The sequence below is a fragment of the Dromiciops gliroides genome, chromosome 2 (assembly GCF_019393635.1).
Source record: "Dromiciops gliroides isolate mDroGli1 chromosome 2, mDroGli1.pri, whole genome shotgun sequence".
Taxonomy (NCBI): domain Eukaryota; kingdom Metazoa; phylum Chordata; class Mammalia; order Microbiotheria; family Microbiotheriidae; genus Dromiciops; species Dromiciops gliroides.
Genome location: NC_057862.1, coordinates 183,511,215 through 183,524,200, shown reverse-complemented (window position 1 = coordinate 183,524,200; position 12,986 = coordinate 183,511,215). Strand labels below are relative to the sequence as shown.

The 12,986-nt window shown below is 40.2% G+C and overlaps 1 protein-coding gene across 3 annotated transcripts in view; it reads left to right on the top strand.

Moving 5' to 3' along the window:
- LOC122742143 (neuroendocrine protein 7B2) overlaps window positions 1-12,986 on the top strand; it is a 77,483-nt gene that overhangs the window by 48,412 nt on the left and 16,085 nt on the right. For all 3 annotated transcript variants that reach the window (XM_043986186.1, XM_043986185.1, XM_043986184.1), the window contains exon 3: window positions 7,495-7,644. In XM_043986186.1, coding sequence (XP_043842121.1) covers window positions 7,495-7,644 — 150 coding nt within the window. The remainder of the gene's footprint in view (window positions 1-7,494; window positions 7,645-12,986) is intronic.

Below are 12,986 nucleotides of genomic sequence, written 5' to 3'. Positions count from 1 at the left end.
GTAATATATAGTAATGGGTCAGGTTCAGCACAATTCAGGTGCCACCTCCTAAACAAAGCCTTTTAAAAAAATCCTCCCAGGTGTCTATGTTCTCTCCCTCTTGAGATCACCTTCTCTATAGTTTGTATCTAATAAGATAATAATAATAATAATAATAATAATAATAATAATAATAATAATAAGATAAGAATCTCTGTGCATATGATATTCTTCCCCCTGCCACGAGGACACAAGTGTAGAATATAAGGTCCTTGAGGGCAAGGACTATTTTACTTTTGTCTTTGTTTTTATTTTTGTTTTTTTGTTTTTTCAGGGCAATGGGGGTTAAGTGACTTGCCCAGGGTCACACAGCTAGTAAGTGTCAAGTGTCTGAGGCCTGATTTGAACTCAGGTACTCCTGAATCCAGGGCTAGTGCTTTATCCACTGCGCCACCTAGCTGTCCCCTAGTTTTGTCTTTGAATTTACATTTTAGGCATTGTGGTTTGCATTCAATAAATGCTTATTGATCACTTGATGGAAAGAAGATGAGGATTTTACTGATCAGGCAGAACCCAAGATCCAGGGAAGAACAGTACTGAGAGAGCAAAGAAAGCAAGCATGAGAGGGTCTTGTAAAGACACAGCATTGCTACACCCTTAATAAATGTTTCTTGAATTGAATGGAATTACCCTCATCCTTCCCTTATCTCCTTTGATGATTGCTCTTTGGGTTTTTGAGAGATGAAAGCTGCCTCAGCCTCTATGAGCATCAGACTTATCTTTTCTCTTAATTTAGATCCCTTTTTTCCTCTCCTGGTTCCCTTGGGTATCTCAGGCTGGCACCCTCTGATCACTAGCAAAGATATTTGGGAACTGTCATGGGTGGGTGTGGGCTCAAGGAGTTGGCTTTAATAACCCATATGATTTCTCGAGCTTTTTAGACCATTTAAAAAAAGGTCATCTCTTTAGAAATGGCATACCCAAGATGGTTAGAAGAATGAAGGAAGGGGTTGCTGTGTATTTTTAGTGCCTGCTGTTTGTGGGTAACATAACTGAAAACTGCTGGATCTTTTCCCCTTTAGCTGAATGGCTGGTATTCAGGAGCTTGCACCCATTCTCTGCCAGGCTGCCCTCACGGAACTCCCTTTTTATGATGTGGGTGACTGGTAACTTGGCACCTGACTGTCCTGCTACAATTCTTCATTATTGTCCAGCACCTATGTCCAGTCATCTGGCCCAACTGGCAGCCTTGGCATCACGGAGTTATAGCAGAGAGGGCTTATTGATGAGACTTGGCTGGCTGGCTGTGAGCTTGTGAGGGCGTTACCACATTGCCAGTGAAAGTCTGCAGGATACGGGGCTGGGGCTGGATGCTCTAAACCTCCCGGCATGGAGCTGGCACTCAGACATTAATGACCCACAGTAGCAAGAATAATGGCCAGTGTCCCATCCTAGAAGGACTCTGCCAATGCCTGCTGAGAATAGGGAATTGGTTTCAGTCGCCTCTGAATCTTCATAGTGAGCTATTGTGAGTTCAGGAGAATAGTTTTAGGAGAGTCAGCCCCCTGGACCTCTTGAACCCACTCTAACCTGGGGAGAACTCATTTTACCAGTTGACACTTTGGTCCTCTGACCATTCTTTGGATGTGGAAGATTGAAAGTAACAAGATGCTTGCATTGGGCATTATCTGGTATCAGATCATAATGGAATAGGACTCAAATTAGGCATCAAAAGATCCAGGTCCTAGTCACAGCTCTCCCTTTTATTGACCACCTCATAGGCAAGTTGTCCAACCTCTGTAGTTTTCTCTTCTGTAAATTAGGGATCCCAACCCTACATCCTTCATCAGAATAGTGCAGGTTTTCTTGCTACTGTGTTCATGCTGTTCTTTTTTGCCCGGACTCTCTACCACCCCCAGGCCTTCTGGCCAAAGCTCTTTGGATCCAATTCTATCCATACTTCACACCCCAGTTCAGATGTCATCTTCTCCATGAAGCATTCCCTAATCTCCAGTCAAAAGTTATTACTCTCTCCTCTGGACTCCCCTAGTGTTCTATCTTTTGTTGCATTCTTATATTCTAATAATAATATTGATTAAACAATCTACTGAGCACCTACTACGTGCACAGCACTGTGTCAGGCATTGAGGAGACATAGACAAATAATGGTAATAACTGATATTACATATATCCTTTATTTTTGGGAGGTGGCAATGAGGGTTAAGTGACTTTCCCAGAGTCACACAGCTAGTAAGTATCAAATGTCTGAGGCCAGATTTGTACTTAGGTCTGTGGTATTATATACACCATCTGTAATATGTTACTTTTTACTGTTTCATCAAGGAAACACTCCATATGTTCCTCGAAGAAACAAAGGGGAGAATGTGGTAAAATAATGGAATTTGGCAGACACCCAGGAGTCTGACTTGATTGATTTAGTAGTGTTTGAATTGAGTATGAATGAGAAACTACCAAGTACCCACTTAGGGTGATTAGATCTTGAACCACACCTGGCCCACCCTGTTAAACCTAGTCTAACTTGGCCAACCCTGAGAAGGAGTGTCCTCAGAGGCTGTGGACTGCGCCATCAACAGAGAACCAGTCTCAGCCACAGAACTTGAAGGACCTCCCCTTTTGGGGGAGGGAGAAAAAGGTAGAAAAAGGGATTCCAACAGGAAGTATCAGGCTCTCTGGCCTTGAAGGAGCTTTCGGAGCAGACTGGAGACTAGCTGCCATAGAAATTATGGACTCTTGGTGGTGAGTTAATAAAATCTAGCTCTTTGAATTAGCTGAGCTGAAAGCGAGTTTGGGTTTTGAGACAGCCTTTGATAGAGCCAGGGAGATTATCCATTTTCCTCTTTCTCTATTCCCTTGTCCTTGACTTTTTTTTTTTTTTTTTTTTTTTTTTTTTAGTGAGGCAATTGGGATTAAGTGACTTGCCCAGGGTCACACAGCTAGTAAGTGTTAAGTGTCTGAGGCCGGATTTGAACTCAGGTACTCTTGACTCCAGGGCCGGTGCTCTATTCTCTGTGCCACCTAGCTTCTCCCTCTCCTTGACTTTTAATAAAAACCTGATTTGTTTGTGGAAAAGAGGCTGTTAAGATCCTTTCTTATTGGCCTGGGAGAAATAACTAAAAAGGGCAGTTCAGAGGGGAGGAAGCTTTGGATCTAGAGGTCCCTCATTATTTTCTGAACCCCAGTATTATGGTGAGCCACTCAATTAACTCTCCCCATATTAAATTTGGCCCCTACAGGTCCTCCTGGATCCAGGGTGGTACTGCCTAGCTGCCCACCTTTCTCACTTTGTTTTGTTTTGTGGGTCAATGAGGATTACGCAACTTGCCCAGGGTCACACAGCTAGTAAGTGTCAAGTGTTTGAGGCCAAATTTGAACTCAGGTCCCTCCTGAATCCAGGGCTGGTGCTTTATCCACTGCACCACCTAGCTGCCCCCTCATAGCTTCTTCTTCTTCTTCTTCTTCTTCTTCTTCTTCTTCTTCTTCTTCTTCTTCTTCTTCTTCTTCTTCTTCTTCTTCTTTTTTGGTGAGGCAGTTGGGGTTAAGTGACTTGCCTAGGGTTACACAGCTAGTAAGTGTCAAATGTCTGAGGCCGGATTTGAAGTCAGGTACTCCTGACTCCAGGGCTGGTGCTCTATCCACTGCACCACCTAGCTGCCCCTCCTCATAGGTTCTTTTTTTGTTTGTTTTGTTTTGTTTTGGGGTGAGGCAATTGGAGTTAAGTGGCTTGCCCAGGGTCACACAGCTAGTAAGTGTCAAATGTCTGAGGCTAGATTTGAACTCAGGTCCTCCTGAATCCAGGACTGGTGCTCTATCCACTGCACCACCTAGATGCCCCCCCCCATAGGTTCTTAATAAGTGCTTGTCAAATGAATAAAATGACTAGCACTGTTTTGTAAAATACCCTATGTAAATTAGTCAGTAAGTCAGTAAATAAAGATTTCTTAAGAACCTTCTATATTCCAGACATTGTGCTAAGCACTAGGTGAACAAAAAGAGAGAAAAGATAATGCCTACCCTTAAGGAGGGGTAGCTAGGTGGCACGAGTAGATAGAGCATCAGGTCTGGAGTTTGAAAGACTTATCTTAAAAAAAAAAAGACTCATCTTCTTGAGTTCAAATCTGACCTCAGATACTTACTAGCTGTGTGTAACCCTGAGTAAGTCACTTAACCCTGTATGTCTTAGTTTCCCTATCTGTAAAATGAATTGGAAAAGGAATAGGCAAACTATTCCAGTATCTTTGCCAAGAAAACCCCAAATGGGGTCATGAAGAGTCAGATAGGACTGAACAAACAACCACCAAACCCTTAAGGAGCTCACAATCTAAGAGGATCATCTTCATTATTTCATTTGATCTTTACAACAATCCTATGAGGGAGGTTCTAGTAGTATTCCCATTTTGCAGATGAAGAAGAGGAGGGTCAGAGTTGTTTTGACTCATGTCAGGTCATACAGTTAGAGCCTGAAATAAGATTCAATCCCACATTGCTCTTGATGCTAAGGTGAGGGCTTTTTCTGCCATCTTGATTCCCAAGCTACCTTGTGCTATGGTTATTTGTGTATTTATATACTTTATCTTCACTAGTGAGAAAGCTTCATGAGGGTAGGAAATTTTTCTTGTTAATCTTTATATTTCCTTTGGTGCCTGGTAAACTACTCTGGAAGGCAGCTAGGTGGCTCAATGGATAAAGTGCTGGGCCTGGAGTCAGGAAGACCTGAGTTCAAATCCAGCCTCAGAAATTTACTAGCTGTCTGACTCTGGGCAAGTCACTTAGCCTCTGTTTGCCTTAATCCATGGGAGAAAGAAATGGCAAACCAATCCAGTATCTTTGCCAAGGTAATCCCATGGATGGTATGGTCCACAGGATCATAAAGAGTTAGACACAACTGAACAATGATAGCGACACTACCTTGGACAAATTAAGGAATCAAATTCTTTTTTAAAGAGTTAAGACAAAATCACAAATGTAACATTTTGAAAAAATTGAAAGTATTATATAACTATAATAATTGAAAAATTAAGAAGCATTACTACTTTTTTTACTTCTTCCAGTACAGGCTGGCTATAGGGCTATTATGGAGATTCCTTGGGTTTTCATAAAACAGAGTCCTCAGGGCTTAGCATATCCCTGGTAAAATGAATGGCCTTTTGAATAGTATCTTCTCTGTATACTACATTACTGTTAGAAGCACTAAATTAGAAGAGGAGAAGTAAGACAGAAGTAAATTGTGACTTTCAACCTGACAGAGATCCAATAACAATAAAAATAATAATAACCAATATTCATTAAGCATCTTAAAATTTCCCAGCATTTTTTAAAAAAGAACTGAATATTTTCAGACATGTCAATATATGGATTTGTTTGGCTTGATTAAGGTTATTTGTTTGAATGGGGAAGATGTTTTTCTGTGGGGAAGACAGGGAGTGGAGAAGTATTGATACCCCCTATCCCAAAATAAAGAAAATAAAAGAAAACAATTTTCTAGCATTTTGCAAATTTCATCTCATTTTATCCTTACAACAATCCTGAGAGGAAGGTGTTATTATTTTTATTGTTATTAAAATTTTAGGGGGCAGCTAGGTGGCACAGTGGATAAAGCATTGGTCCTGGATTTAGGAGTACCCAAGTTCAAATCCGGCCTCAGACACTTGACACTTACTAGCTTTGTGACCCTGGGCAAGTCACTTAATCCCCATTGCCCTGCCAAAAAAAAAATTACAAAAGAGAAACTAAGGCAGTAAGTGAATCATATATGGTTATAGATCTAGTAAATATCTAAGGCTGGATTTGAACTCAGGACTTCCTGACTCCAGGTCTAGCACTTTATCCACTGAGAATTGAAAGATGGTTCCATTTAGTATAGGAGCAAGCAGCCTAGCTATCTCACTGATCCATGATAGTATCACTTATGGTCCAATCTTTTATTATATTGAAAGTTGTACAAAAGGTTGGCCACCAACTAATGATTTTTTTTAGCCATAGCAACTCATGAAACAGTTGCCAACAGTTGGAGAGGTTGAGATCAACATTGGGAGGGGAGAGGAAGTATTTACACTAAATGAAATCTTAATTCCTTGAAATATTTATGTAGGATAATGATTGATATTGTTCTGCTTACCTCACAGTTATTTTGAGGTTAATGTGTGAAGAAAACACTATGAAAAAATATTTGTTGCTATAAAATGTAAGGCTGATCCTGAGTCATCAAGACCAGGTTATGTTAAGAAGTCTTTTGTTTAAGAAAGCTGAGAAAATGTTCATGTTGCTTCTAAATCAATGATCTTATTAAAACAGGTCCCTAAGTTACTGGAAGATGTAGAGTAGAATCAGTTGGGGCTGGTCTAGAAAAGATTTTCTGAGAGAATAGGATTTGCCTTGGTTTTCAAAAGGCATCAGGAGAGGAGTGTGCTGATAAAAGTTTAATAATTGGCTCTCCAGGGGGAAAAAGTGTGCCCACAACACACTAAATTTAATCCGCATTTTTAAAAAATAAGTTTTATTGATGTCTTCTTTTTTTTACATTATCATAGTTATTCCAAGTACCCTTCTTCACAGAGAGCCATTCTATTTAACAAATGGTATTTTTTAAAAAGGAAAAAAAATCCCACCAGCACAAGTGATCAATATATTGGAAAATACAAAATCATGTGCAGCATGTAACACCTGTGGGGCTCCCACCTCCATAAAGGGATGGGTGGGTGGGGGGGTGTCCTCTCATATCTCTTCATTCAAGTCCTGCTTGATCTTTATTTTTATTACATTCACTTAATTTTTTTGGTGTGTCATCCTTTCCATTTCCATTGTAGTTACTTGTGTACATTGTTTTCTTAGCTCTGCATCAGTTCATTTGTTTCTTTGCATGCTTCTCTCTATTCATCATACTCATCATTTCTTACAACAGAGTAATATTCCATTACTATAATTTGTTCAGCCATTCCTTAATTGATGGGCATCTGTTTTGTTTCCAATTCTTTGCTATCAAAAAAGTTATGATATAAATATTTTGGTGTATATAAGGATTTTATTCTTATTGATGGCTTCCATAGGATATAAATCTAATAATGAGGTCCCTGGTTCAAAGGGCATGGGCATTTTAATCACTTTACTTACATAATTCCAAATTGCTTTCCAAAATGGTTATACCATTCCACAGCTCCACCAACAATGTATTGGTGTGCTTATCATTACACAGAGCCTCTCCAATATTGATTATTTCCATTTAAAAATCTTTGTCCATTTAATATACATTATTAATATTTTCCCAACACTTAAGTTGGGGCTATAAACAAAACAATAAATCAAGCTCTGAATCATAGCATTTGCCAATTTGCAAAATATGAATGTTCACACTAAAAATTTAACAGTCTTCTCTGAAGAGTCCATTCAAACTGGCATCAGCACATCCCTGAAGCAGGAACACAATCTGGTTGAGAAGTGTGTCTATCTCTCTGGGCTCCTTGTCTACATGCACCTGAGGTTGTTTTGTGTCCCCTACAGGTGGTGCCCATGAAGGTCTTCAGCATTTGGGCCCTTATGGTAACATCCCTAACATCGTGGCTGAGTTGACCGGTGACAACATCCCCAAGGACTTCAGTGAAGATCAGGGTTATCCGGATCCTCCAAATCCCTGCCCCGTTGGGAAAACAGGTAATGGACAAGCATGCTGATGTGTTCCCAGGGAGAAATAGATTTGAAATTATAAGCAGTGTAAACTAGAAAGTGTTAATAGTAAACATTTAGAATTATTAATAGCCAAGCCCACTGGGCAGCCCTCCAGTGGATTAAGGCAGAGGTTAAGTGACTTGCCAGGGTCACACAGCTAGTAAGTATCTGAGACTGGATTTGAACTTGTCGTCTTGACTCCAGTCCCAGAGCCCTCTCCACTGTGCCATCTAGTTGTTCTCTCTTTTAATTGCCCCTTAATCATCTCCCCATTCTCCTGAACTTTAAAAAAAAATCTCTACCAAAACCCCCACTCCAAATTCCTTCAAAACATCTTTCCCTTTTCCAACCTAAAATCTAGACAACTCCCCATCTCTCAAGATTATCTGATCACAGGAGTATCCACACCCACTCATTTGTTTTAATTCCTTCCCTACTCCCAATTCTCAGCCCTTTGGATCTGGTTAGCCCCTCCCTTTGCATGAGGTGGTGAGGGTGGTGGGAAGAGCACAAGATTAACAATTTAAGATCTATTAGATTGTAAGCTCCTTGAAGGAAGGGACTGCCTTTTACCTCTTTTTGTATTCCTAGCACATAGCACAATGCCTGGCACATAGTAAGTGTTTATTGATCTAGCTAGAGTTTAAAGGGACCTCAGGGCCCATCTAGTTGAACCACTTCATTTTACAAATGAGGAAATTGAAACTCAGTGAAGATGACTTCCTCAAATTCATACAAGTGGTACCTTATAGATACAAAATTATTTCAGTTCCATTATCTTACTGAATATTTATTATTATTATTACTATCCTGATTTTATAGATAGGAAACTCAAAGTAGAAGAGTAGGAATCTAAACCCTGGTATTCTTTCCATTACACTATCATGCTTCTCTGAATATAGTGAGGTATAGTGGAAAGAGATGTAGCATTTCAGTCAGAGGATCTAGGTTCAAATCCTACTTCTGATACATCCTGTATATTTGGCTATGAGCAAAGCCACTTAAATTCTGTGGGCCTCATCTATAAAAGGAGGGGGTTGGATTAGATGGCCTCTGAGGTCCCTCCAGTTTGTAAATCTATGATTTTATTTGCCCAATAAAGTTTTTTGTACTTTTTTTTTTTGGTGAGGCAATTGGGGTTAAGTGACTTGCCCAGGGTCACACAGCTAATAAGTGTTAAGTGCCTGAGGCCAGATTTGAACTCAGGTACTCCTGACTCCAGGGCCGGTGCTCTATCCGCTGCACCACCTAGCCGCCCCCTGCCCAATAAAGTTTAAGCAAAAAAACCCAACTGTCAATTTGAATGCTTTTAACAGGTCTGATAAAAGTTTAGATATGGAGGCACGGGGAGATTTTCTATAGTGTTCCAGTTTACTACCTTCTTTTCCCCTTCCTGCTCTCTCTCTTCAAGTCACCATATAATAGTGAGAGGGCTAGATTATTACCAGCATTTTCTCCTTAAAGTTGTCCTGAACCATATTGCTCTCCTTTTGACTTCACCTGTAGACCTGCAACTTGATGTACCACTGGTAGTTTTGGCATCCCTGCCCTAAAGACCCCTCTCCCCCTGCTTTCAGGTTCTTTTTAGAGTGAGACCTTTGTTTTTAAGCTAGTCCTCAGTGACTAAGGATATAATTCTCCCTTTTCTTTTCTCTACTCTTCAAAGTAATATGCAAAGAGCCACCACCTTCCATATCTATCTCAAATAAGGATAACATTGTGTTTAGGTGTGGACTGAGTTGCAACCCAAAGTTCTGATTTAATCTGATTACCCATCAGGGGATATCCCTTTCAGGGACAAATCTATACTTCCAACAGTCCATGGATAGTGTGAAAAGAAATCCAGAGTTGAGTAAGCAAACTGAATTGGAGAATTAGAATCTGATAGGGTATCAATAGACCTGAAGACAGCTAACCTTGGTCTCTTGGTGGTACAATTTCCTAATTATTAAACTAATTGAATTCATTGATGCTTGCTGTTATTTCAAGCATTACAGAGAGATCACGAAAGGTCTCAGGGACTCCATAGGGGATGTTCAGGAGTAGGCTTTGGATGTTGCTGCCTCATGAAAATCCTTCGTGGGCTAGAGCCACTAGAGGAGGTGATAGGATGGTATAGCAACCATATGTCCTGGAAAATCTGGGATAGCCCCAGTTGTAAGAAAAGAAAGTGGGGCAGCTAGATGGCGCAATGGACAAAGCACCAGCCCTGGATTCAGGAGTACCTGAGTTCAAATCCAGCCCCAGACACTTACCACTTGCTAGCTGTGTGACCCTGGGCAAGTCACTTAACCCCAATTGCCTCACAAAAAAAAAAAAAAAGAAAAGAAAGTGTACTTTTAACAGGACTTCACAAAAGGAATATCTCCTATCAGACCATGTGTCTTGCAGTATTTTGTTGTTGTTCAGAAAACATGGTCATTATAACTAACTGGAATTTAAGTGATTGCGTGTGGTGAAGCAATGCGGGGCTGCCGGCACAGTGAAAAATTAGATTTGAGAATAGGACTGCAGGAAAACCTGAATCACTGCATGGCTCAGATCATTTCAGCCACATATTATTTGCTTGCAGAAGTTTGGATTCAGGGAGAGGAAAGACCTGTACCAAGTTTAAGGAACAACAGTTCCCAGGGGCAGCTGACTGGATTGATTAGACACAGAAGTGGGCCTTATTCATGGATTTAGAAGGAGTGAGTTCAGAGTCAAACATTTTGGGTTTGAGTGCTCCCCAACTCTCTCCGTGTCTCCTAGTCTACCCATCCTTCAAGCCTTGGCTCAAGTATTATGTGCTTCATAAAATAGAAAACCCTCAGTCTGGCATTTAGATTCTCTTTAGTCTGGCTCTCAATTACCTTTCTAGGCTTATTTTCTAACATTCTCCCTCAAGGACTTTCCTTTCTAGGCAAATTGGCCTATATCCCATCTCTGGTGTATGACATTCTAGCTCTCACCTCTGTACCTCTGCTCTGGTGGTCTGCCATGTCTGGAGTGTTCTCCCTCCTTCCCTGTGCTTTGTAGGATTCCGAGCTTATTACAAAGTGCAGCTCAAGTGCCTCTTCTTACATGAAGACTTTCTTTCTTTCTTTCTTTCTTTCTTTCTTTCTTTCTTTCTTTCTTTCTTTCTTTCTTTCTTTCTTTCTTTCTTTCTTTCTTTCTTTCTTTCTTTCTTTCTTTTTTTTTTGCTGAGGCGATTGGGGTTAAGTGACTTGCCTAGGGTCACACATCTAGTAAGTGTTGTGTCTGAAGCCGGATTTGAACTCAGGTATTCCTGACTCCAGGACTGGTGCTCTATCCACTGTGCCACCTAGCTGCCCCACATGAAGACTTTTTTGATTACTATCCCAGTTGTTAGAACCCTCTTCATCTTGAAATTGCTTTGTATATACTTTACATTTACTTTTCCTTCTTCCCTTCCTCCCTTCCCCAGTTGAATGTAAGTTCCTTGAGTAAAGGGGATGTTTTGTTTTTATTTTTGTATTTATTTTTGTACATGGTAGGTGTTTAATAAATGTTTATTGAACTAAATTTATACTGCACAGACCTTCACTTCTAATTTTCTCAAGTTCTTATTGCCTCCATGTGTCATTTCCAACTTAATGATATACTTCCTTAAATTCTTATATACCATTTTCCCTCATGATAAATGAGTTGAAATCTACATGTGTTATTGAAAGGTTACTATGTATAAGGCCTTGCTAGATGAGGGTTAAGTGACACATTAATTTTTTTTTTTTTAGTGAGGCAATTGGGATTAAGTGACTTGCCCAGGGTCACACAGCTAGTAAGTGTTAAGTGTCTGAGGCCGGATTTGAACTCAGGTCCTCCTGACTCCAGGACTGGTGCTCTATCCACTGCGCCACCTAGCTGCCCCGACACATTAATTTTTGAGCAGTGAAGGGAAGGGGAGAACAAAAATGCTGAAGTCACACTAATTCAGATAAGTCAAGTCAACAAGCATTTATGTTAGGTAATGTGGAGGGAACCAAAAGATGCTTAAGACACATCCCCTGTTCTCAAGAAACAGTCTTGGGGTAAAGATGTGCTGGACATTCTCAAAAAAAAAAAATAGGAAATAATACAGTTTTAGCGATAGAATGTAAGACTTATGAGGACAGGGTCTGTTCCCTGTTTATTTTTGTGTACTTAGCACCTAGCACATGGCCTTGTCCAAATCTGGTACAAAGTAAGTGCTTATTCATTGTTTGATATCATCAAGTGCTAGGACTGTAAATGATAATGGATTTCAGAGAAGGAAGAGGTCAGGATGGGCTTTCAGACCTCCATGCTTCCAATATTCTATCCTGGAAATTTAGTCTTTAATTTAAGGAAAATGTATCCTTTAATTCTCTCAATATGCTTTCTGAATCATTGTGGAAACTATAGGGAAATCCTCATCTATTTGTTTCCTAAACACAGAGATAAGATTTTAAAATCTCTGGTGTTTTGTGTCTCAATTATCTGACTTCTGCTACTACGTACTTACGGCCCCAGTGGGCTCTCATCCTTCGGCATCACCCAGAAGATCACTTCCAGTAAAGGCTTGGAATCCACTCCACAAAGTTATCATCTAAAGAATGTGTCTGAGCACCTATTTTTGCTATAATTTTCTCCATTCCTATGAGAGTGACATGCTGATGGTTACAGATGTCAAGGTTAGATAACGTTCCCGGTCAAGAGCTCTGAACACTGAGCAGACACAGTAGAGCCGCATTAGAGATTTTTTGGTATGCTAATGACTTCCACATTAGGTTCATGCTGCTGAGAGGCCTTGTGTGTGCTTTAGACTTCTGCCTTCTGGAAAGCCTTGGAAAAGCTCCAAGAAACTAGACACAGGACATACCTGACTGATTGTAAATAGGCGCCCATTTTCAGCACTTATTTGATGTCTCATCAGTCTTTTGAAAACAGGTCCTCACTCTTCCCCATGACTTCTCATGCAACCCAGGCTCCCTATGTTCTTTATTGGTTGTCCAAGTCACATAAAAGATGGGCAGAATGAATCATCTCTGGAGAATCATACCCAGGGAGGACCTAGAGGGGCTTTGGACAGTGCTGAGGCCAAGGAAACTTTGTCTTCCTCTTAGCAGGGAGGTAATGGACTATAGATATGGAATATATAGCACAGACAATGTATTAATTTGCTTCACTAAAGTTATTTATTACAAGGGAGAGTTCTATGGAAGGAAGTCATTGAGGGATGATTGTGATGTTTAAAAAAGGCACCAATAAAACATTTACAAAAGGGGAAAAAAGATTTTGAAGACACTATTTCTTTTCTTTCTTTCTTTCTTTCTTTCTTTCTTTCTTTCTTTCTTTCTTTCTTTCTT